General features: G+C 53.3%; 1 protein-coding gene and 1 long non-coding RNA gene across 10 annotated transcripts; one reads left to right on the top strand and one right to left on the bottom strand.

The window, feature by feature from the left end:
- Nucleotides 1-231: 231 nt before the first annotated feature.
- On the top strand, nucleotides 232-17,249 carry CUL7 (cullin 7). Of its 9 annotated transcripts, none has more exons than XM_024247812.3 (26): nucleotides 232-465; nucleotides 1,379-1,966; nucleotides 2,414-2,565; nucleotides 2,709-3,209; nucleotides 3,745-3,883; nucleotides 3,984-4,180; nucleotides 4,481-4,733; nucleotides 5,573-5,810; nucleotides 5,889-5,994; nucleotides 7,016-7,243; nucleotides 7,518-7,608; nucleotides 7,712-7,883; nucleotides 8,028-8,133; nucleotides 8,448-8,543; nucleotides 8,731-8,906; nucleotides 9,249-9,382; nucleotides 10,500-10,682; nucleotides 10,950-11,056; nucleotides 11,146-11,328; nucleotides 13,045-13,205; nucleotides 13,374-13,590; nucleotides 13,694-13,964; nucleotides 15,132-15,277; nucleotides 15,427-15,553; nucleotides 15,635-15,852; nucleotides 16,108-16,502. In XM_024247812.3, exons 1-26 carry the CDS (start codon nucleotides 318-320, stop codon nucleotides 16,429-16,431), a joined length of 5,262 nt encoding a protein of 1,753 aa, XP_024103580.3. In that variant the 5' UTR covers nucleotides 232-317; the 3' UTR covers nucleotides 16,432-16,502.
- On the bottom strand, nucleotides 9,819-13,132 carry LOC134761599 (uncharacterized). Its single transcript, XR_010140493.1, has 2 exons — nucleotides 12,996-13,132; nucleotides 9,819-11,072 (listed from the first exon to the last, which is right to left on the bottom strand). It is a non-coding gene; the product is annotated as an uncharacterized LOC134761599 (long non-coding RNA).
- Nucleotides 17,250-22,952: the final 5,703 nt, after the last annotated feature.

The following is a 22,952-nucleotide window of genomic DNA, read 5'->3' as shown; positions in this document are numbered from 1 at the left end:
TTTGCGGGGGAGGGGATGGTACAGACTAAACGTGGGGAAAAGAAGTAAAAAGTGTGGAAGAGAAAGTACGGGACACTGCGTCTGTCCCCACCCCAATTCCCTTACAGGTAATGGAGCCGGGGATGGAAATAAATGACGTCCGAGGCCTTTTCCAGTTCTGACTTTGGGAAACGGGGAGGGCACTTCCGCAGGAGGGACGACAAAAGGAAGAGGAAAGGGCGGCGCAGAGAAGGAGGTGCTGCGTCGCCAAGGTGGCACCCGCGGCTCCGCCCCGGCGCTCTCCCAGGGCCCCTAGCTTTCCGCTGGCTCCGGCGGAAATGAGCCGTGGCTTTTGGCTGGCGGAGCCGCTGGCGGGGACCGGGCCCCACCCTGCCCCAGTGGCTGCCGACTCACGCGGGTGCAGCTCTGTTCCGCAGAGGCACACCCCATCCCGTCTCTCCGTCTCGACCCCCTCGCGGGGCCCAGGTGGGGCCCAAGTCGCAGCCAGCGTCTGTGCCGCGTCCCTTGCTCTGTGAAGGACAGGCCTCGCGCCAGGACCCCGGTGGACTTCTGAGGTGGCCAGAGCCCCGCCGCGGCCCCTTGCTTCTCCTCCCCTGCCCACTTGCCCATCGAGCCTCGCGCTCACCCAACCTCCGTCCCCCATCCTACCGTGCCTCGGGGTTCTAGTTTATGGGGCCTAATCCCCCTCCCCCACCTTACCGCGCGCCCCTGGCTTCTCCGGTCTCCAACCTCGGTCCCCCAAGCCCCTCACCTACCTGGTCTGTGCACCCTGTCCTGGGTCTCGCGGCGCCCCCACCAGCCCTCTTGTTCCAGTTGCTCCAGTCGGAGGCGCCTCCAACCTACCAGTGCCTCCTCCTAGTCCATCGCGCCTTACCCTCCCACTCCACCACCACTTCTCAGGTCTCTTAACTGCGATCTCGGGACTCTTAACTCGGGTCTCACACTCCCATGCTCCAATCCTTAGAGACAGCACCCCTTTTCACACACACTCACGATCTCCCTCCCAAACATACCCCTCTGGGCTTCACATACCCCATGGGTTGCTGCCTGTTCCAAGGCCTTGGGATTCACTTGTAACTCCAAGGCTGCCCTGTCCGCAATAGTCCGCCCACTGTTGCATACCAACCCACTCCAGGCCACAGGGTCTTGGGGACCTTCCTTTTAGCCCCCAAATTTTGTGTTCTTTCACAACAAACACCCCAGTGTTCTCTGCTTAGGCCTGCCCCCACCCAGTGTGCAGCATGCAACTCCTGGGCCTGGCTTTACCCCACCCTGCCTGACAGCTGTTGCCATTTGCTTCCCCACCTCCTGGATATCTTTGATTTTCTGACCTCTCCTTACTCTAGCTTGTCTGTTCTCTTTTCCTTGTGTGCTCCAGGTGCCAGGATGGTGGGAGAACTCCGCTACAGGGAATTCAGGGTGCCCCTGGGGCCCGGCTTACATGCCTATCCTGATGAGCTGATCCGCCAGCGAGTGGGCCATGATGGGCATCCTGAGTACCAGATCCGTTGGCTCATCCTGCGGCGTGGCGATGAGGGGGACGGGGGCTCTGGCCAAGTGGACTGCAAGGCTGAGCACATCCTGCTGTGGATGTCCAAGGATGAGATCTATGCCAACTGCCACAAGATGCTGGGCGAGGATGGCCAGGTCATCGGGCCCTCCCAGGAGTCTACAGGGGAGGTTGGGGCCCTGGACAAATCTGTGCTGGAGGAGATGGAAACCGATGTGAAGTCCCTCATTCAGAGAGCCCTTCGGCAGCTGGAGGAGTGTGTGGGCACCATCCCTCCTGCTCCTCTACTTCACACTGTCCACGTGCTCAGCGCCTATGCCAGCATTGAGCCCCTCACTGGAGTATTCAAGGACCCAAGGGTCCTGGACTTGCTCATGCACATGTTGAGTAGTCCCGATTATCAGATTCGCTGGAGTGCAGGCCGGATGATACAAGCCCTGTCCTCCCATGACGCTGGTGAGGGGCAGTGTGGGGAGGAAGGGAAAGCAGGAGAAGGGCTGGGTCGGCTCAGGGACTCACAGGACACTGTGGCAGGAGCCTCTGATCTCATCAGTACGTAAATGATTCTGTTGCCCTTCTCTTAGAGTTGGAAGAAAAGGAGGTGGGAATGGGAGTGAGGGTGGGGGTTATCTGCCAAAAGAGGAAAGACTATCTTCAAGAACCTCATATTAATTAGTTGCTTTTTATGCAAAGGAAGAATTTAGAGTTTAGACTATTGTAGATCGTGTTTATGTGCATGTGTGTGTGTGTATGCGTATAAGTTAGCAAATTTTAGCTTTTGAAGCAAAACAGTTCTTTCCCATTGTGTGGTGGCAAAAGGATTGGATTGAAAGAGTAGAGGGTCTAAGATTTCTAGGAAGGGTGAGATTAGGGAAAAGTTACCGATTGGGGCGTGGGTTACAGGGACCCGGACTCAGATCCTTCTGTCACTAAGCCAACAAGAAGCCATTGAGAAACACCTGGATTTTGACAGCCGCTGTGCTCTGCTAGCACTGTTTGCACAGGCCACGCTCTCTGAACATCCCATGTCTTTCGAGGGCATTCAGCTACCACAGGTAACCTTTGGGGGTGTAAGGTGGGGGGAACTTGTGAACAAGATCTAGGGTCCAGGCCTTTGCACCTATCTGCAGAGGATGGTATGGAGAGAGGGGCTTAAACTGGGACAAGGTGGATACAGGCCAAAGGTTGTATCCCACAGGTCCCAGGAAGGGTGCTCTTCTCCCTGGTGAAGCGGTATTTGCATGTCACCTCGCTCCTGGATCAGCTGAACGACAGTGCTGCGGAGCCAGGAGCCCAGAACACCTCTGCTCCTGAGGAGTGGAGTGGGGAGAGGGGTCAACTGGAGCTGGAGTTCAGTATGGCCATGGGCACCCTGATCTCGGAGCTGGTGCAAGCCATGCGATGGGACCAAGCCTCAGACAGACCAAGGAGCTCAGCACGGTCCCCCGGTTCCATCTTCCAGCCTCAGCTGGCAGATGTGAGCCCAGGGCTCCCTGCCACCCAGGCTCAGCCCTCCTTCAGGAGGTCAAGACATTTTCGCCCTCGTTCTGAGTTCGCAAGTGGCAATACCTATGCCTTGTATGTGCGGGACACGCTGCAGCCGGGGATGCGAGTGCGGATGCTGGATGAGTATGAGGAGATCAGTGCTGGGGATGAGGGCGAGTTTCGGCAGAGCAACAACGGTGTGCCTCCTGTGCAGGTGAGCGGCACACGGTGGTGGGATACTGTTGGGGGTCTATTTGGGGTGGGGCAGAGCTGGGACTTCTATACGGGGGGGCTCCAGCAGGCCACCCAAAGAGAAAGCTTTCGGTAAGATTGGGATGGTGAAAAAGAGTCAGTAGTTGAGAGGGGGGTCATTCTGAGAGCTGGGAAAATCTGGGTTTAGGAGGCTATGAAGTCAAGAAGACTCACACCCGGGAAGAAACTGATATAGCTAGACTCCTCCAAAGGTCAGGGTCAGGTGGTGGAGGCCAGAAGGAAGTGTGGGGGCATAAGCCATGAAAGACAGGGTGAGAGGAGAGACAGGCCCATCCCCCAAAGAAGGCATCCTGTTTGTGTGTGTGTGTGTGTGTGTGTGTGTGTTCTCCATATGCTGCTGTTTTGTTGTGTGGAGGTTTTTCTAAAACCTGGCCAGGTGGTCACGCTGAGGGCTATAAGTCCTCAGTATTGGGCCACAGCCAGTCATTTGTGAGTCCTCCCTTCCCCTTCCCTCTCTTTCTTTCCCTATTCTCCAGGTATTGTGGGAGTCAACAGGCCGCACCTATTGGGTGCACTGGCACATGCTGGAGATCTTGGGCTTTGAGGAAGACATTGAGGACATGGTTGAGGCTGATGAGTACCAAGGGGCAGTGGCCAGTAGAGTCCTGGGTAGAGGTGAGCCCAGGGAGGAAGCAAGGGTCAGCTCTGAGCAGAGGAACGGTGGTCCTGCTGAGTTGCTAGTGACATCCTTGTGCCCCTCGGCCCATTTCCACAGCCCTGCCTGCCTGGCGCTGGAGGCCCATGACGGAACTCTATGCTGTGCCTTATGTGCTGCCTGAGGATGAGGACAGTGAGGAGTGTGAACACCTGACCCTGGCTGAGTGGTGGGAACTCCTCTTCTTCATCAAGAAGTTGGATGGACCTGACCATCAGGAGGTTCTCCAGATCCTCCAGGAGAACCTAGACGGGGAGGTAGAGCCAGCCTGGAGACACTCGGAGGTTGGAGGGCTCTATTGCAAGGGCTGGACTGTATAGAGCATTTGGAAGGCTCAGGATGAAAAGTGGAGGTCAGAGAGTGGAAGGGGCTGCAGAGGAGGGGTCTGGAATTTTCAGAGGTGGGAGGGTGAGCTGTTTGGGAGGAGCCAGCTGCCAGCCATGAGAGGATCAGGATGGAGGGTATGTGTGCAGAGAGACCCCCACCCCTACCAAGTGCTCCCTGGGGCCTCTGTGTCGGCAGGGCTGTCTGCAGTGAGAGCTTCTCCTTGATGGCAGATTCTGGATGATGAGATCCTAGCTGAACTGGCCGTGCCCATAGAATTGGCCCAGGACTTGCTGCTGACTCTGCCACAGCGACTCAATGACAGTGCCCTCAGGGACCTGATCAACTGCCATGTCTACAAGAAGTATGGGCCTGAAGCCCTAGCAGGGAACCCAGCCTACCCATCCCTTCTAGAAGCCCAAGAAGATGTCCTGCTGGAAGCGCAGGCCCAGGCTAAGGACTCAGAAGATGCAGCCAAAGTGGAAGGTGGGTGCCAGACACAGTAGCTGAGCTGACACACCTTCAGGGCATTAGCACAGGAGAGATGTCTGTGCTGATTTTTATGCAATCCTTTCTGGAAGTGATGCCACCTTAGAATCTGCAACTTAGAGAGAAGCAACAAATGGAGAAGCAGGCATTGTGTTCCCTCAAAGAATGAAGGAGGATGTAAAGTTAGAAAATTGCAAGAGAATTTTGAAGACTTAAAAAAGCCCCCACATTTAGCTTTTTCTCTTGTACAGAAACATATTCTATGCTTTGAAATAAAGGGAAGTGCTCTCCTGTTTTCAGATGAAGCTACTTTGCTATTTTAAGAATATAAAGGCCAGGTGCGGTGGCTCACGCCTGTAATCCCAGCACTTTGGAAGGCCAAGGCAGGCGGATCATGAGGTCAGGAGATCGAGATCATCCTGCCTTACATGGTGAAACCCCGTCTCTACTAAAACTACAAAAAAAAAAAAAAATTAGCCTGGCATGGTGGTGGGCACCTGTAGTCCCAGCTACTGGAGGCTGAGGCAGGAGAATAGCGTGAACCCAAGAGGCGGAGGTTGCAGTGAGCCGAGATCATGCCACTGCACTCTAGCCTGGGTGACAGAGCGAGACTCCGTCTCAAAAAAAAAAAAAAAAAAAGAATATAAAATTTGTCATGAAGCTGTCTTACAATGATATTAAGAGATTAGATCCCCAAACCTAACTTTTAGGGGGATTAAAAAATTTAAAACTTTTTTTAGGAGAAATTAGAGAAAAAGATTGAGAGTTATGAATCTATTTCTGAGCCTTTACATTACTAACAATGGCCAACTCCTGTGACTCTCCCCTTCCTATAGCAAAAGAACCCCCATCTCAGAGTCCCAACACTCCCCTGCAGCGTCTGGTGGAGGGTTATGGTCCAGCTGGGAAAATCCTCCTGGATCTAGAGCAAGCCCTCAGCTCGGAGGGGACCCAGGAGAACAAGGTCAAGCCACTCCTGCTGCAGCTGCAGCGGCAGCCGCAGCCCTTCCTGGCACTGATGCAGAGCCTAGACACCCCGGAAACTAACAGGACCCTGCACCTGACTGTGCTGAGGTGAGAGCATGGTGACAGGTGGGATCTCTGAGGGCAAAGGGGGTCCACGAGGCTGGCTGCACATTTCTCTGCCCCCAGAATCCTGAAGCAGCTGGTGGACTTCCCTGAGGCACTGCTGCTCCCCTGGCACGAGGCCGTGGATGCCTGCATGGCCTGCCTGCGGTCCCCAAATACTGATCGAGAGGTACCCCTGCCCTGCTCTGGGGAGAGGCTGGGGGAGAGGATTAAGGCAGCCACTGGCAAGGCACACCTGCTGGGCAAGGCTCTGGAGGGTGTGATAGAGCTTTTGGGCTCTTGGTTTGAGTTTTGCTTTTAAAATTGAATTTTATTTTTTTTAAATAGGTAATACATTCACATGGTTCACAAATCAAAACGCTCTAACAAGGTATACACTGAGAATTCTTGCTCTCACCCAAATCTCTGTTCTCCCAGTGTCCCCCACACACCCCTTACTGGTAACTACTTGTATTAATTTATGTATCTTTCCCATGTTCCCTTATGCAAATATAAGCAAACCCGAATGTGTGATCTTGCCACTCTCTTTTTTACACAAAAGGATATGGAGATATTATTACATAAAACATTAAGAGCTTCAATAGCTCCATTTTTGGCTGGGCCTGTGGGAGAAAGGGGGATGAAGGAGGCAGAGGGCCCATCACATACCAGAGTCCCCTGCAAGAGCTACAGAGAAGTCCTGGGCACAGAAGGCTTCAGAAGGGCTCAGAGAACTAGGGTCATGGTGACAGTAGGTATTTGCAGTGTGGCTGTATTTTTGGCTGTTACCTGGAATTTACTTTCTAAGGCAGGCTCATTGGGTATACACACACAAACCCAGTCCCTGTCAGCGCCTTCCCAGCCATCCAGGTGTCTGTGCCTGAACATCTCAAAACACAGCCCTACAACTGGTTTTTGGGACAGTGGGGCCTGGATGCTCTCTGCAGTTTTTGCCAATATAATCAGCAGCCTAGAACCCTAGAGTAGCAGGGCATCTTGTGCCCTTTTCCATTTTGGTTTGTCTTTGGTTCTCTAACCACCTGGCCCTTGTGTCTCCCCATCCCTGTCTTTTCACTTCCTCACTCTGCCTTGCTCACTGTAGCACCCCCAGCACCCAGTACACAGAGTACACAGTGGGTACCCGCTACTGCAGATGCCCTTGCGGCCCTCGCCCTGTCTTCATTCATCTCCTCCCTTATGTCCCCACCCAGGTGCTCCAGGAACTGATTTTCTTCCTGCACCGCCTGACCTCAGTGAGCAGGGACTATGCCGTGGTGCTGAATCAGCTGGGAGCAAGAGACGCCATCTCCAAGGCCCTGGAAAAGCACCTGGGAAAGCTGGAGCTGGCTCAGGAGCTGCGGGACATGGTGTTCAAGTGTGAGAAGCATGCCCACCTCTACCGCAAACTCATCACCAACATCCTGGGAGGCTGCATCCAGGTCAGGAGGAAGGGGAGCTTGTGGGCTTAGAGTGGCATCAGAATGTGAAACCCGAGCAGTGGCGGGTAAGGGCTGTGTTCCCATGGCTGGGAACAACAGGTGACTCTAGTGACCCTGGGGCATTTGTTCCCCTGCCCCTCTTCCCTATCTGGACCTGCTCTGCTGGTGCTGTAGAGGAAGTCCCACTGCTGCTTGGTCTCTCCTTCATCCGTGTTTCCGTGTGTCTCTCCGTGTTCCTTCTGCCCCTGTGCCCCTTCTGATGTTCTGGCTGCAGATGGTGTTGGGCCAGATCGAAGACCACAGACGAACCCACCGGCCCATCAACATCCCTTTCTTTGATGTGTTCCTCAGATACCTGTGCCAGGGTTCGTGCCTGTTGCCGTGTTGCTCCACCTCCCCACACCTATGTCTGTTTCCCCTCTACACCCTACCTGGCTGTGACCGCCACCCCTTCCCACTTGCCCCCAGGCTCCAGTGTGGAAGTGAAGGAGGACAAGTGCTGGGAGAAGGTAGAGGTGTCCTCCAACCCGCACCGGGCCAGCAAGCTGACGGACCGCAACCCCAAGACCTACTGGGAGTCCAACGGCAGCGCCGGCTCCCACTACATCACTCTGCACATGCGCCAGGGCATCCTCATCAGGTAACGCTCCCACGCATGTGCTTTGCCACACACCTATGCTTTCCTGTGACGCCCCTGTGTTTGTTTTGGGGGAAGCACCACCCCCTGGACTTGGCCATGGGCCCTGGCTACAAGTTCCAAATGGTTTTTCCTCCCCACTCCCAGGCAACTGACTCTGCTTGTGGCTAGTGAGGACTCGAGCTACATGCCGGCCCGAGTGGTGGTGTGCGGGGGTGATAGCACTAGCTCTCTTCACACGGAACTCAACTCGGTAGGACCCCAGGGCCATTAGCCATTACTCCACCCCTCACAGGATCTGCCCTCCTGCTTCGATCTGGCCCTATCCGACTTTTTTCTACTCCCACCTGTCTTGAGCCCCACAGAAAGTAGTGCCCTTTATCCCTGTGCTTGTGCCACCAGGCCCTGAACAATGAGGGTGGCATGAGGACAGCTTTATCAGGACCCTACACATCCCAGGGCTGGGGAAGGGAGGGAAACAGTGAGGGGACTGGAGCCTAGAGCCAACTTGGCTCAGCACTCCCATCTGCATGTGTGGCGGTGACAGCCTTCTCTGCCCCCTGCCAGGTGAATGTGATGCCCTCTGCCAGCCGGGTGATCCTCCTGGAGAACCTGACCCGCTTCTGGCCCATCATCCAGATCCGCATAAAGCGCTGCCAGCAGGTGGGACCAGGGATGTGGGGTGTGGCCCTGGGTAGGGGGCTCTGAGCCCCATAAACAGGCAGATCTTGAGCCAGAGGGCCAGCCTGGGTCTCGAGCAGCTCCAGGGATGAGGTTCGAGGGCGTAGCTGACCCCAGCCCATCCCAAGGAGGTGTGGGGTGAGTGAAGATAGTCCTGTGTGTGTTTCAGGGTGGCATTGATACGCGCATTCGGGGGCTAGAGATCCTAGGCCCCAAGCCCACATTCTGGCCAGTGTTCCGGGAGCAGCTCTGTCGTCACACACGCCTCTTCTACATGGTTCGAGCACAGGCCTGGAGCCAGGACATGGCAGAGGACCGCAGGAGCCTCCTGCACCTGAGTTCTAGGTGTGTGAGAGTGTGCGTGTATGCTTGTGTCTGTGGGAAAGGTAAGGCTATTGCAAATAGCTGGCAGGCAGGGGTCCATGGAAGCTGTGAGATGGAGGTTTAATATGCGTGGGGAGGGGACTGGAGTGTTCTGAGCTGTGGGAGGGGAAGAAAGGACAAAGAAAAAAGATTTCTCCAGTGGGCTGGGAATGGGATATACCAGTTAGCACAGGGCAGTTCTGAAGTACCAGGGGGGCCTTCAGTTTGGGTGCTGGGGTTAGCTGGCAGTCTTAGGAAGGGTGGACACTGAGATAACATATGCTTCAAGCCCCTGACACCTTCCTCCTCCATTCTCACCCCCAGACTCAACGGGGCTCTGCGCCAGGAGCAGAATTTTGCTGACCGCTTCCTCCCTGACAACGAGGCTGCCCAGGCTCTGGGCAAGACCTGCTGGGAGGCCCTGGTCAGCCCCGTGGTGCAGAACATCACCTCCCCTGGTAACCATCCTGACATCTGGACCCATTACCATCTCAGGGCTTGGTTCCACTAATTAGCTCCTTCTTGCTCTACCCTAGAACCACCTGGATTATGTCCTGGCCCTTTTGGCACCTGCATTTGTAATCCCAGTGCTGTCTTCTCACAGCCCAGGGGCTGCCCCCTTTCCCATGTCTCTCAAGTGTCAGGGGACACCATAAGTGCAGGAGGTGCCTTGTTACCCACTCCCTTTATCATTCTTTTTTTTTTTTTGAGACGCAGTTTCGCTCTTGTTACCCACGCTGGAGTGCGATGGCATGATCTTGGCTCACTGCAACCTCTGCCTCCCGGGTTCAGGCAATTCTCCTGCCTCAGCCTCCCAAGTAGCTGGGATTACAGGCATGTACCACCATGCCTGGCTTATTTTATTTTACTTTATTTTATTTTTTTGAGACAGAGTTTCGCTCTTGTTGCCTAGACTGGAGTGCAATGGCGCGGTCTCGGCTCACTGCAACCTCCGCCTCCAGGGTTCAAGTGATTCTCCTGCCTCAGCCTCCCAGATAGCTGGGATTACAGGCATGGGCCACCATGCCCAGCTAATTTTGTATTTTTAGTAGAGATGGGGTTTCTCCATGTTGGTCAGGCTGGTCTCAAACTCCCAGTCTCAGGTGATCCACCCGCCTCAGTCTCCCAAAGTGCTGGGATTACAGGCATGAGCCACCGCACCCGACCCACACCTAGCTAATTTTATATTTTTAGTAGAGGTGGGGTTTCTTCATGTTGGTCAGGCTGATCTCGAACTCCCGACTCAGGTGATCCGCCCACCTCAGCCTCCCAAAGTGCTGAGATTACAGGCATGAGCCACCGCGCCTGGCCTTTTCTATTTTTTTATGTTTATTTCTTATTTTTAAAGATGGGGTCCTGCTATGTTGACCAGGCCGGTCTTGAACTCCTGCCTCAAGCGATCCTCTCATCTCAGCCTCCCAAAGTGCTGGGATTACAGGCGTAAACCACCCTACCTGGCCCCCTCCCTTGTATCATTCCGTCCAGTTGCTCTATCTCCACACTCCTGTTCAGCCCAACCTCTCCCACTTCCCTGCAGATATGGCTGTGCCTTGATTTGTTTATCTCACCCTCTAGATGAGGATGGCATTAGCCCCCTGGGTTGGCTGCTGGACCAGTACCTGGAGTGTCAGGAAGCTGTCTTCAACCCCCAGAGCCGTGGCCCAGCTTTCTTCTCGCGGGTGCGCCGTCTCACTCACCTGCTGGTGCATGTCGAGCCCTGTGAGGCACCCCCTCCTGTGGTGGCCACTCCTCGGCCCAGTGAGTAGTGGAGATTCAGGTGGGGAGCTCTAGTCAGGAGCATTTTCCTGGGCCCCACATGTACACCACAGGCTTCTGTCCATCCCCATCCTTCCCCTCCCTATGGGCTCAGCCTGTTCATCTTCCAGGTTTGTGTCACCTCCATCCATGAACATCATTTTGGGTGGCAGCATGTCAGGAAAGGCCTCAGGGAACCCCCTTGGATGGGGACTTGGGAGTGGAGGGGCTGCCCCCTCCTTGCCTCTGCCACTTTCTTGGTCTCCACAGAAGGCAGAAACAGAAGCCACGACTGGAGCTCCTTGGCTACCCGGGGCCTTCCAAGCAGCATCATGAGAAACCTGACGCGCTGTTGGCGGGCTGTGGTGGAGAAGCAGGTGGGCAGGAGCAGGCCTGGGGGAGAGAGGGGACACCATAATGGTGGCATGTTGGGTTGCGTCTTCATGCTCCTGCCCCTTCCTTCCAGGTGAACAATTTTCTGACCTCATCCTGGCGGGATGATGACTTTGTGCCACGCTACTGTGAGCACTTTAATATTCTGCAGAACTCAAGCTCTGAACTGTTTGGGCCTCGGGCAGCCTTCTTGCTGGCGCTGCAAAATGGCTGTGCGGGAGCCTTGCTGAAGCTCCCTTTTCTCAAAGCTGCCCACGTAAGCCTCTACCCTTGCCTCATCCTTGGGTCTCTTCCTACAAACTCTCCCTTCCTCACCTCCTCCAAATGACCCACCCTACCATTCCCATTCTATGGTGAACATATGTTAGTATATAGCCATGTTATAAGAAGTTTAAAAAATTGAAAAAAATAAATTGTGGCCAGGTGTGGTGGCTCATGCCTATAATCCCAGCACTTTGGGAGGCCGAGGCAGGCAGATCACCTGAGGGCAGGAGTTTGAGGCCAGCCTGGCCAACATGGCCAAACCCCGTCTCTACTAAAAATACAAAAATTAGCCAGGCATGGTGGCACATGCCTGTATTCCTAGCTACTTGGGAGGCTGAGGCAGGAGAATTGTTTGAACCCAGGAGTTGGAGGTTGCAGTTGCAGTCAGCCGAGATTGCACCACTGCACTCCAGTCTGGGTGACAGAGCTAGACTCATATCAAAAAAAAAAAAAAAACCACCCACAATTGATGAGCAAAAATGCAAGAAGCACCCTGGAAAAGCAGGGTACAGAGCAGCAGGAGCATGAGGCTCCTTGTGTAGCCTCCAGTCCTAGTTTATCAGTGACACTGCATCAGGACCATCTTTGTGTATGTAACTTACTTCCTTGTGTCTGTCTTTCTTTCTCTCTCTCTTTCTCCCTTCCTTCTTTCTTTCCTTCCTTCCTTTCTTCCTTCCTTCCCTCCCTCTTTCCTTCTCTCCCTCCCTCCCTCCTTCCTTCTCTATTTCTCTCTTTCCTTTTTCTTTCTTTCCTTCTCTCTTTCTTCTTCCTTTTTTTTTTTTGAGATGCAGTCTCACTCTGTCACCCAAGCTGGAGTGCAGTGGCTCAATCTCAGCTCACCACAACCTCCGCCTCCCAGGTTCAAGCGATTCTCCTGCCTCAACCTCCCAAGTAGCTGGGATTATAGGCACATGCTACCACGCCCAGCCAATTTTTGTATTTTTAGTAGAGACGGAGTTTCACCACATTGGTCAGGCTGGTCTCGAACTCCTGACCTCGTGATCCACCCACCTCAGCCTCCCAAAGTGTTGGGATTACAGGCATGAGCCACCTCTCCCTTCCCTTCCCCTTCCCTTCCCTTCCCCTTCCCTTCCCTTCACTCCCCTCCCCTCCCCTCTTTTCCTCTCCTTTCTTTTTCTTTCTCTCCCTTTCTTTCTTTTCTTTCTCTTTCTTTACTTCTTTCTTAACAGGGTCTTACCCTCTCCCACACTGGGTTGCAGTGGTGCAGTCACAGCTCACTGCAGCCTCAACCTCTTGGGCTCAGGTGGTCCTCTCAGCCTTCTGGGTAGCTGAGACCATAGGCGTGTGCCACCATGCCCAGCTAATTTTTTCACATTTTTAGTAGAGATGGGGTTTTGCCATGTTGCCCAGGCTGGTCTCCAACTCCTGGGTTCAAGCCATCTGCCTGTCTCGGCCTCCCAAAATGCTGGAATTACAGGCGTGAACTGCGCCTGGCCTTATTTTCTCATTTTGAATGATTATTATTAGTTTGATTTTTTAGACACAATGTGAAAAGACACTTTCCATAATTGTTAATATTGCTAATTTGTACAGTGGTTAATGATCTTATAAAATAGTTGTATGAAAGCACCAACCACCTTAGGAAGCTGCCAGCATTCATATCTACTTTCCAGACCCTCGTCCCTCCTCCCCACTCACCTGCTCTGCTGGCTTATTCATGGCTTTCCTGTGCTCTGCCATTGCTCAGGTGAGTGAGCAGTTCGCCCGGCACATTGACCAGCAGATCCAGGGCAGCCGGATTGGTGGAGCCCAGGAAATGGAGAGGCTGGCACAGCTGCAGCAATGCCTGCAAGCTGTCCTGATTTTCTCCGGCCTGGAGATAGCCACCACCTTTGAGCATTATTACCAGTGAGTGTGGACCTAGGGAGCGGGAGCTGGCGGGAGGCAGGATGATGGTGGCAGAGCCAGCTCATGGGCCTGGAAGTCTGGGATAGAGGCAGGCTGGAGCCTTGGAGTGGGAGGCTGGGCCACACTGGTGCCCACACTGAGGCTTGGCCCGGGCTGCATGCGCTGCAGGCACTACATGGCGGACCGTCTCCTGGGCGTGGTCTCAAGCTGGCTGGAAGGGGCCGTGCTGGAGCAGATCGGTCCCTGCTTCCCCAACCGCCTCCCCCAGCAGATGTTGCAGAGCCTGAGCACCTCTAAGGAGCTGCAGCGCCAGTTCCACGTCTACCAGCTCCAGCAGCTGGATCAGGAACTCCTAAAGTTGGAGGATACAGAGAAGAAAATACAGGTGAGTGCCTTGGAAGGGATGAGCAAATGAGAGGGTAGGGGGAAGAGGGGCGTGGAGCAGACTGGAGGAGGCCATGGCATCTGGGAACCCTGTGCTCCTTCAGGTGGGCCATGGGGCCAGTGGCAAGGAGCACAAGAGCGAGAAGGAAGAGGAAGCTGGGGCAGCAGCAGCGGTGGATGTGGCGGAGGGAGAGGAGGAAGAGGAGGAGAATGAGGACCTCTACTATGAAGGGGCAATGCCAGAAGTGTCTGTGCTTGTCCTGTCCCGACACTGCTGGCCTGTTGCCTCAATCTGCCACACACTGAACCCCAGAACCTGCCTGCCTTCCTACCTGAGGGGCACTTTGAACAGATACTCCAACTTCTACAACAAGAGTGAGCAGCCAGGCAGAGGGACTGGGGACTGGGGAGAGGGTGGGCTGCTAGGAAAGGACGTGGGGTTGGGGGCAGACCCTGATGTTGGGAGGCTTGATGTAAAAAGAGATGGTCTTTGGCTGGGCACGGTGCTCACGCCTGTAATCCCAGCACTTTGGGAGGCTGAGGCGGGCGGATCACTTGAGGTCAGGAGTTCAAGACCAGCCTTGGCCAACATGGTGAAACCTCGTCTCTGCTAAAAATACAAAAATTAGCCGTGTATGGTGGTGCGTGCCTGTAGTCCCAGCTACTTGGGAGGCTGAGGCAGGAGAATCGCTTCAACCCACAGGCGGATGTTGCAGTGAGCCGAGATCGTGCCACTGCACTCTAGCCTGGGTGACAGCGAGACTCCATCTCAAAAAAAAAAAAAAAAAAAGTTGGTCGTTTAATTTAAATTTTTAATTTTTGTTTTTATAGATTCAGGGAGAGATAGTCTTTAGGGATAAGAATTCCCTGGGCCATGGGAAAAACAGTGGTTTTGAGAAGAAAGGGCAGGAGCTTGGTGGCTGAGGGTGGCAGGTGCTGTCAGATACCTGATCCCCAGACCATTGCCTTTTCTGTTCTAAAATAAAACCCGGGAATCTCTTTGTGGGTGATGGGGAGGATGGAGGCAGGAGGCACCTGAGGCCACCAGATATGAGTAGGTGTCTGGCTCTTTTCTGGTCAGTCACCTGTCATCCTAAACTCCCCATTGGGGGCTGATCCCTGAGCTGGCAGCAACACAGGAGGGGAAGAGGCTCAGACCTGTGGTCAGGGAGCCCCCTAATAGGGGAGACATTGTTTCCTGTCATCATACTCCAGCTTGATAAGAGCCCCAGTCCTTCCTCCCTTCATGGTTTTGTCTCCCTAAAAACACATAGGGCAATCCTCGAAGGCACTGATGAGAACCTGCTTGGCACCAGGCTAGGCATAGGATAGCTCCCAGATACCTGAGGCTTGCCATAGAGGCAGGCCCAGAGAAGGCTGAGATCTGGAAGCTCAGACCAGAAGCCCCAGTGTCCATAAATGCTGGGGTCACACGCCCTGCAGAGATAAACAGAGCTTGACCAGTGTGCACCCTCCCTCCAACACCAACTCCCTCCTTTCACTTGCTCTTTGTCTCCCTCCCCCTTCCTGGTACGTCTTCAGGTCAGAGCCACCCTGCCCTTGAGCGAGGCTCACAGAGGCGACTGCAGTGGACGTGGCTGGGCTGGGCTGAGCTGCAGTTTGGGAACCAGACCCTGCATGTGTCCACCGTGCAGATGTGGCTACTGCTGTATCTCAACGACCTGAAGGTGGCCCAGCCCCGCTGCACCTCTCTCCTGTCTCCCACTTTGTCCCTTGCCTCTCTTCCCGAAACCTTGACTCCCTCTGCTTCTTCCCTCCATCCTCTTCTCTCCACTCCTTGGGGAGGCCCTGAATATCTCCCATCTGTTCTCTGAAGGCGGTCTCTGTGGAGAGTCTGCTGGCGCTCTCAGGGCTCTCCGCAGACATGCTCAATCAGGCGATTGGGCCCCTCACCTCTTCAAGAGGCCCCCTGGACCTTCATGAGCAAAAGGATATACCAGGAGGTATGCACTTAGGGCCAGAGGGGCCTCCGCTCTGAGGCAGGGCCAGGCTTCTTGTGGGCTCTCCACTGAGTGAGTGATCAGCATTTATTTCAGGGGTCCTCAAGATTCGAGATGGCAGCAAGGAACCCAGGTCGAGATGGGACATTGTGCGGCTCATCCCACCTCAGACGTACCTGCAAGCTGAGGGTGAAGAGGGTCGGAACTTGGAGAAGAGACGGAATCTTCTGAACTGCCTCATCGTCCGAATCCTCAAGGCCCATGGGGATGAGGGGCTGCACATTGACCAGCTTGTCTGTCTGGTAGGCAGGGGTGGGCACAATGGGTGACGGATCTTTGCTGGGGTTGGGGGAGCAGTCTACAGGACAAGGTGGGTCCACATGTGGTGAAGCACCTAGTTCACTATGTAGCCTGTAGGAGTGTGAGGAGTGAGGTCGGGATGTACCTGGTGTCCTTGGGGCGTCCTGTCCTAGCAGCTTGTGGTTGGAGTGGAAGCTCAAGCAAGGAGGGGTCAGCTGCCTCTAAACTACCACTTCTCCCTTCCTCCCCCACACCAGGTGCTGGAGGCTTGGCAGAAGGGCCCGTGTCCTCCCAGGGGTTTGGTCAGCAGCCTTGGTAAGGGGTCTGCCTGCAGCAGCACTGACGTCCTCTCCTGCATCCTACACCTCCTGGGCAAGGGCACACTGAGACGCCATGATGACCGGCCCCAGGTGCTGTCCTATGCAGTCCCTGTGACTGTCATGGAGCCTCACACTGAGTCCCTGAACCCAGGCTCCTCAGGCCCCAACCCCCCCCTCACCTTCCATACCGTGCAGATTCGCTCCCGGGGTGTGCCCTATGCCTCCTGCACTGCCACCCAGAGCTTCTCTACCTTCCGGTAGCCCTAGACTTGGGGTCAGGGGAAGGTAGAGCTGGAGCTTTTACAGAAATAAAACCCAAGAGTTTGATTATATGACGTGTGTGTTTGGCGACTGCTAGAGATTTGAGTGGGGAGGTGGGAGGGCTTTCCTGGCTGGTGGGGAAGGAGCCCTTGGCACTGAGGCTGTCGCATGATATGCCAAGGGTCTTGTTAGGGTGAGGATGGTAGACTGGGAGAAAGGCAGAGGGAGTCAGGTGCGACTTAGCACCCCCTCTAGGCAGAGAGAGAGGACCAGGCAGGATGATGGCACTCAGCGCCTTCTCAGAGGGTGTGTGGTCAGAAGTGCTTTCATCTGGCAGGCTGGAGATCCAAGCCCAACTTGGCCACTCACCAGATGGTTTGTAACTTGGGCAGATTATCGAGCAGGGTTTAATTCTCCTCGTTTGTGCCCAGTCACTGTGGGACTCTGACAAGTAACAGGTATGGAAGCATTTGATGTGGTGAATGAAGGCATTGCCAGTGAGTCTCTATTTTGGCCACCATTGCCAACAGTGAATGTGGTTCCTTGGTGCCTTCCCTAAGTAAGACTGACATGATGAAGGTGAGGTCAGTGACCCCTGTGGCCACTGCAGGCACCCAGCAACCTGAATGTGTATTCCATCTGATGGCATAGGCCCACAAAGAACTGTTCTAGCACAGTTCTTACTTCCACAAGCTCCTCCATTTTGCCCCTTTCTTCCCCTCCTCTGCCTCCACCCCTTCTCTGTCCCTGCAGAGCTGCACACGCTGTCATCAAACTCCTACCCCTTGATTCTCAAAACAAGGGATTTGGAAGAACAAGAAAAAAAAAGAAAGAAAAACTCCTACCCCTGCGGGCACGGCGCTATATGCACCTTTAGTCCCAGCTACTCGGGAAGCTGAGGTAGGAGGATCGCTTGAGCCCAGGAGTTCTGGGCTGCAGTGTGCTCTGCCATTCGGGTATCTGCACCAAGTTCAGCAACAATATGGTGAACTCCCAGGAGCAGGGGATCCCAGGTTGCCTAAGAAGGGGTGAACTGGCGGCTGGGCATGGTGGCTTACATCTGTAATCCCAGCACTTTGGGAGGTTGAGGTGGGCGGATCACGAGGTCAAGAGATTGAGACCATCCTGGCCAACGTGGTGAAACCCCATCTTTACTAAAAATACAAAAATTAGCCTGGAGTGGTGGTGCACGCCTGTAGTCCCAGCTACTTGGGAGGCTGAGGCAGGAGAATTGTTTGAACCCGGGAGGCGGAGGTTGCAGTGAGCCGAGATCGCTCCACTGCACTCCAGCCTGGCAACAGAGCAAGACTCCATCTCAAAAATAAATAAATAAATAAATAAATAAATATAAAATAAAGGGGTGAACTGGCCCAGGTCAGAAAGAGAGCAGCTCAAAACTCCCATGCTGATTGATCAGTAGTGGGATCGTGCCTGTGAATACCCACTGCACTCCTGCCTAGGCAACAGAGACCCTCTCTCTATTTCAGAAAAGGCAAAAACTCCTACCCCTAACTACCCCCATAGGTGAGCCTCTACCCTGCTGCTGTTGGGGAGGTTTGCTTGTGCTACTATAATTGGCTCCGTTGGCACCACCCCTGCTGAAGTAGGGCAGCTCAGGTCAGGCCAGGGGATCCTGTGCCAAAGGTGCAGCTCTGTGTCTTGGCAGGGCTACTGGGGAGGAGGAAAGGAGGGATGACCCAGGCATCCCGAGGCTCGTAGCCCAGAGGTGACAGAAAAAGCTATGGAAGGAGGGGGAAGGGGGATGAGGAAGAGTCAGGTGGTAAAGGAGGGCACAGAAGCCAGACAGAGAGAACTGAGTGCCACCAGTACAGATTTGGAGTCTAGGGGGAAAAAAGGCCATGGCTTGTGGGAGAGTCAGGCTGCTCAGGATGAGGCTATAATACAGAGGGCAGAGGGGCCCCCTAGTGCTTGCTTTGCAGTATTGGTCCCATGGTGTCGGTGGCTCTCACAGCAGGGGCCAGCCTGCTGAGCGACAGCTGCCCTTTGGGGCAGTCACCGGCGGCAGCAGCAGCAGGCTGGGGGCCCAGCACAGTGGGCCCAGGCACACTGGGGTTGCTGCAGCTGGTCACTTAGTGCCTCTTCACCTTGGTACCAGAGATTATAGGCTTTTACTGGCCCAGGCCCAATATTCTTGTGCTCGCTCTCAAGTGCCAGAGCTTTTTGCCCTTCTCTGGACTTTCTTGCTTTTTATAAGATTATCCTTCTCCACCAGAAACTCAAAGAAGCTTCCTGCTGTGGGGTCCAGTAGTCAGGCCAGCATGCAGTGCATATAGGGGCAGACGATAGGATTTGCTTGCACTACAGCCCCGTTCTGCTACTGTCCCGAGGCCTCCTCCATGGGATGAGCTGTAGGCTATGCCTTGAACTTACTGCCCTCAATCAGCCCCTGGGCATCCTACTCAGTCACCTTGCCAGTCTCCCATGGGGTACCTTCCTGCTCATCTGCGATGGAAAAAGTCTCCAGCAATAATTCTTTTTTTTTTTTAGACAGAGTCTTGCTCTGTCACCCAGGCTGGAGCGCAGTGGCATGACCTCAGCTCACTGCAACCTCCGCCTCCCAGTTTCAAGCGATTCTCCTGCCTCAGCCTCCCAAGTAGCTGGGATTACAGGCGCCCACCACCACGCCCAGCTAATTTTTATATTTTTAGTAGAGACAGAGTTTCACCATATTGGTCAGGCTGGTCTCAAACTCCTGACCTCAGGTGATCCAGCCGCCTCGGCCTCCCAAAGCACTGGCATTACAGGCATGAACCACTGCACCTGGCCTTTTTTTTTTTTTAGATGGAGTTTCGCTTTTGTTGCCCAGGCTGGATGGAGTGCAATGGTGTGATCTTGGCTCACTGCAGCCTCTACCTCTGGGGTTCAAGCAATTCTCCTGCCTCAGCCTCCCGAATAGCTGGGATTACAGGCATGCACCACCACACCCGGCTAATTTTGTATTTTTAGTAGAGACAGGGTTTCTCCATGTTGGTCAGGCTGGTTTCGAACTCCCGACCTCAGGTGATCCGCCCACCTCGGCCTCCCAAAGTGCTGGGATTACAGGTGTGAGCCACCACACCTAGCCTACAGCAATTCTTAAGGGAAGAACACACCAGCTTTGGCCTTGAAACCCTGCATGTCACCATCTGCAGTGCAGCTCCTGTGTTGCCCTCCTCAGCACACATCTCACCCCACCCCGAGACTCAGGCCTGCTTGATTTGCCCAAATCCAGGTGAGAAGCTTTGACTTCAGGCACAGTCCAGCCTTCTGTCACCAGCCAGGAAGGACATGAACCTTTCTCTCCCTCAGGGCCATCCATTCTAGAGGGCAGACAGTGGCCTCATTTCTGAGATAACTCAGGGGACAGAAGTTCACTACCCCAAGCCCATTGTGAGGCCATCCTCACAGCCGTGACTCCTTATATTTCTACAGCTGAGTTGGGACCTTGGCTTGTCAAGACTAAGTAGTCAGCCCCCACCTCCCCAAAAACAAAACCAAGCAAAGACCACATACAGATTCCATTTATATGAAATGTCCCAAATAGGCAAATCTATAAAGACAGAAAGTAGATGAGTGGTTACCTAGGGCTGAGGAGATTGAGGATGACTGCTGAAGGGCATAGGGGTTTTTTTTTGGGGAGGTGTCAAAAATGTTCCAAAATTGTGGTAATAGTTGCACAATTCTGTAAATTTACTAAAAAACACTGTATACTTTAAATGGGTAAACTGTATAGTTAAGTGAACTGTATCTCAATAAAACAAAAACAAAAACCAAAAACCAACAGCTGAAGCTCAGAGCTTTCCAGTATCTCCCCTTGGTCCTTGTTGAATGGGAAAAGCAACAATTTGAAGGCTTAGGGTAGCAAACACTGACTGCCTTTTAATGGACATTCACATTTTACAACCACATTATCTGAGGCCATTTCCCATGCTTGGGAAACTCCCCACCACAAATCTACACAAAAGATAGGGCTCACCTCCTACCCTACAGAAGATCAGATCCTGGTTTTCCCAGTGCTGTAAAGCCATGTGACCAAGACTTAGCTAATCAGAGCAAAGCAAGAAAGTAGAGAACACATTTTGGTGGCTATGTGACACTTTCGTGTCAACACCGTAATTCTGATAGGCTTTATCAGCCAGAATCCATTATTTGACTAAAGTAGGATTGACATATGTGACAATAGGGACCCTGCAGCACTGGGTCCCTCACTTCCTCCTGTCCCAGTAGCTACATCCCTAGGGTTAAAATCACCAGAAGAGCAGTTTCTCCTTCATCTCCCATTATGCTGCAGCTTCAATTTCTATCACCAGAACTACATCTTCCCCATCCCAGAAGCATCAAGCAATAGATGTCCTAACTTCTGATTCTACTTCTCTTCCTTTTCATTAGAGCTACCTTTTTCTTTCTTTCTTTTTTTTTTTTTTTGAGTTGGAGTCTCACTATGTTGCCCAGGCTGGAGTGCAGTGGCGCGATCTCAGCTCACTGCAACCTCCACCTCCCAGGTTCAAGTGATTCTCCTGCCTCAGCCTCCTGAGTAGCTGGGACTACAGGCACGTGCCACTATGTCCGGCTAATTTTCTGTATTTTTAGTAGAGATGGGGTTTCGCCGTGTTAGCCAGGATGGTCTTGATCTCCTGACCTCATGATCCGCCCTCCTCGGCCTCCCAAAGTGCTGGGATTACAGGTGTGAGCCACCGTGCCCAGCCCAAGAGCTGCCTTTTTTTAGATACAGGATCTCACTGTGTTACCTAGACTGCAGTGCAGTGGCTGTTCACAATCACTGCATACTACAGCTTTGAACTCCTAGTCTCAAGTGATTGTCCCACTTCAGTCTCCTAACTGGGGGCTTAGAGCTGCTTTTAAGGTAGGCATTCTTTCTTTAAGAAATGGTCTCGCTCTGTCACCCAGGTTGGAGTACAGTGGCACAATTACGGCTCACTGCAGCCTTGACCTCCCAGGCTCAAGTGATCCTCCTGCCTCAGCCGCCTGAGTATTCTTTGTAGAGATGCAGTTTCACCATGTTGCCCAGGCTGGATAGACTTTCAGATGTTCCATAGCTTATGATTTATCTAGCCTTAAAAAAAAAAAAAAAAAAAAAACTAGGCCGGGTGCAGTGGCTCTCACCTGTAAACCTATCACTTTGGGAGGCCTAGGCAGGTAGATTACTTGAGGTCAGGAGTTTGAGACCAGCCCGGCCAACACGGTGAAACCCCATCCCTACAAAAAAACAAAAATTAGCCAGGTGTGGTGGCATACACCTGAAATCCCAGCTGCTCAGGGAGCTGAGGCAGAATAATAGCTTGAACCTGGGAGGAAAAGGTTACAGTGAGCCAAGATCATGCCACTGCACTCCAGCTTGGGCGACAGAAGGAGACCCCATCTCAAAAAAATTCTAGAAAATGCCCAGCCTCTTTGAAATATTCTTTCCTGAAATTTTGATTGTCAAGCCTCACATTTGCTTTATCTTCATTTTGTTATGTTTTATAGACAGGATCTTGCTCTGTCACCCAGGCTGGAGTGCAGTGATGCCATCATAGCTCACTGCAACCTCAAGTTCCTGGGCTCAAGCAATCCTCCAGCCTCAGCCTCCAGAGAAGCTAGGACTATAGGCATGTGCCACATGTCTGATTTTTAAATTTTTTTGTAGAGACAAGGTCTCCTTATGTTGCCCAGGCTGGTCCCCAACTGAGGACCTCAAGTGATCCTCTCTATGCCTCCCAAAAAGTTGGGATTACAGGTGTCAGCAACTATGCCCAGCCTCTTCCGTGTTTTCTAACCTCTTTTCCTTAGTTTCCACTTCTCTGTATGTCAGTGCTCTCTCTGTGTAACTTCAGCTCTATTTCCAGTTCATTCTCCCTTTAGGGAGAAGTCTAATCTGCTGCTTAACCATAAAGTTTCTAACTTCTCGTAGTGTACTTTTTTTTTGTTTGAGGCGGAGTATCACTCTTGTTGCCCAGGCTGGAGTGCAGTGGCGCAATCTTGGCTCACCACAACCTCCACCTCCTAGGTTCAAGCAATTCTCCTGCTTCAGCCTCCCAAGTAGGTAGGATTACAGGCATGCGCCACCACACTCGGCTAATTTTTTGTATTTTTAGTAGAGACGGGGTTTCACCATGTTGGCCAGGCTGGTCTCCAACTCCCGACCTCAGGTGATCCACCCACCTCGGCCTCCCAAAGTGCTGGGATTACAGGCACGAGCTATCGTGCCCAGCCCTACTTTTCATTTTTAAAAGGTTTTCTTTTTAAGCTTTATTTATTTATTTATTTTTTTAGATGGAGTCTTGCTCTGTCGCCCAGGCTAGAGTGCAGTGGTGCGATCTTGGTTCACTGCAACCTCCGCCTCCCGGGTTCAAGCAATTCTCCTGCCTCAGCCTCCTGAGTAGCTGGGATTACAGGCGCCCACCACCACACCCGGCTAATTTTCGTATTTTTAGTAGAGACGGGGTTTCACCATGTTGGTCAGGCTGGTCTCAAACCCCTGACATCGTGATCCACCTGCCTCGGCCTCCTAAAGTACTGCG

Source organism: Pongo abelii, chromosome 5 (genome assembly GCF_028885655.2).
Source record: "Pongo abelii isolate AG06213 chromosome 5, NHGRI_mPonAbe1-v2.0_pri, whole genome shotgun sequence".
Lineage (NCBI taxonomy): Eukaryota > Metazoa > Chordata > Mammalia > Primates > Hominidae > Pongo > Pongo abelii.
The sequence above is the reverse complement of the archived record's forward strand: the minus strand, read 5'-3'. Positions and strand labels throughout refer to the sequence as shown.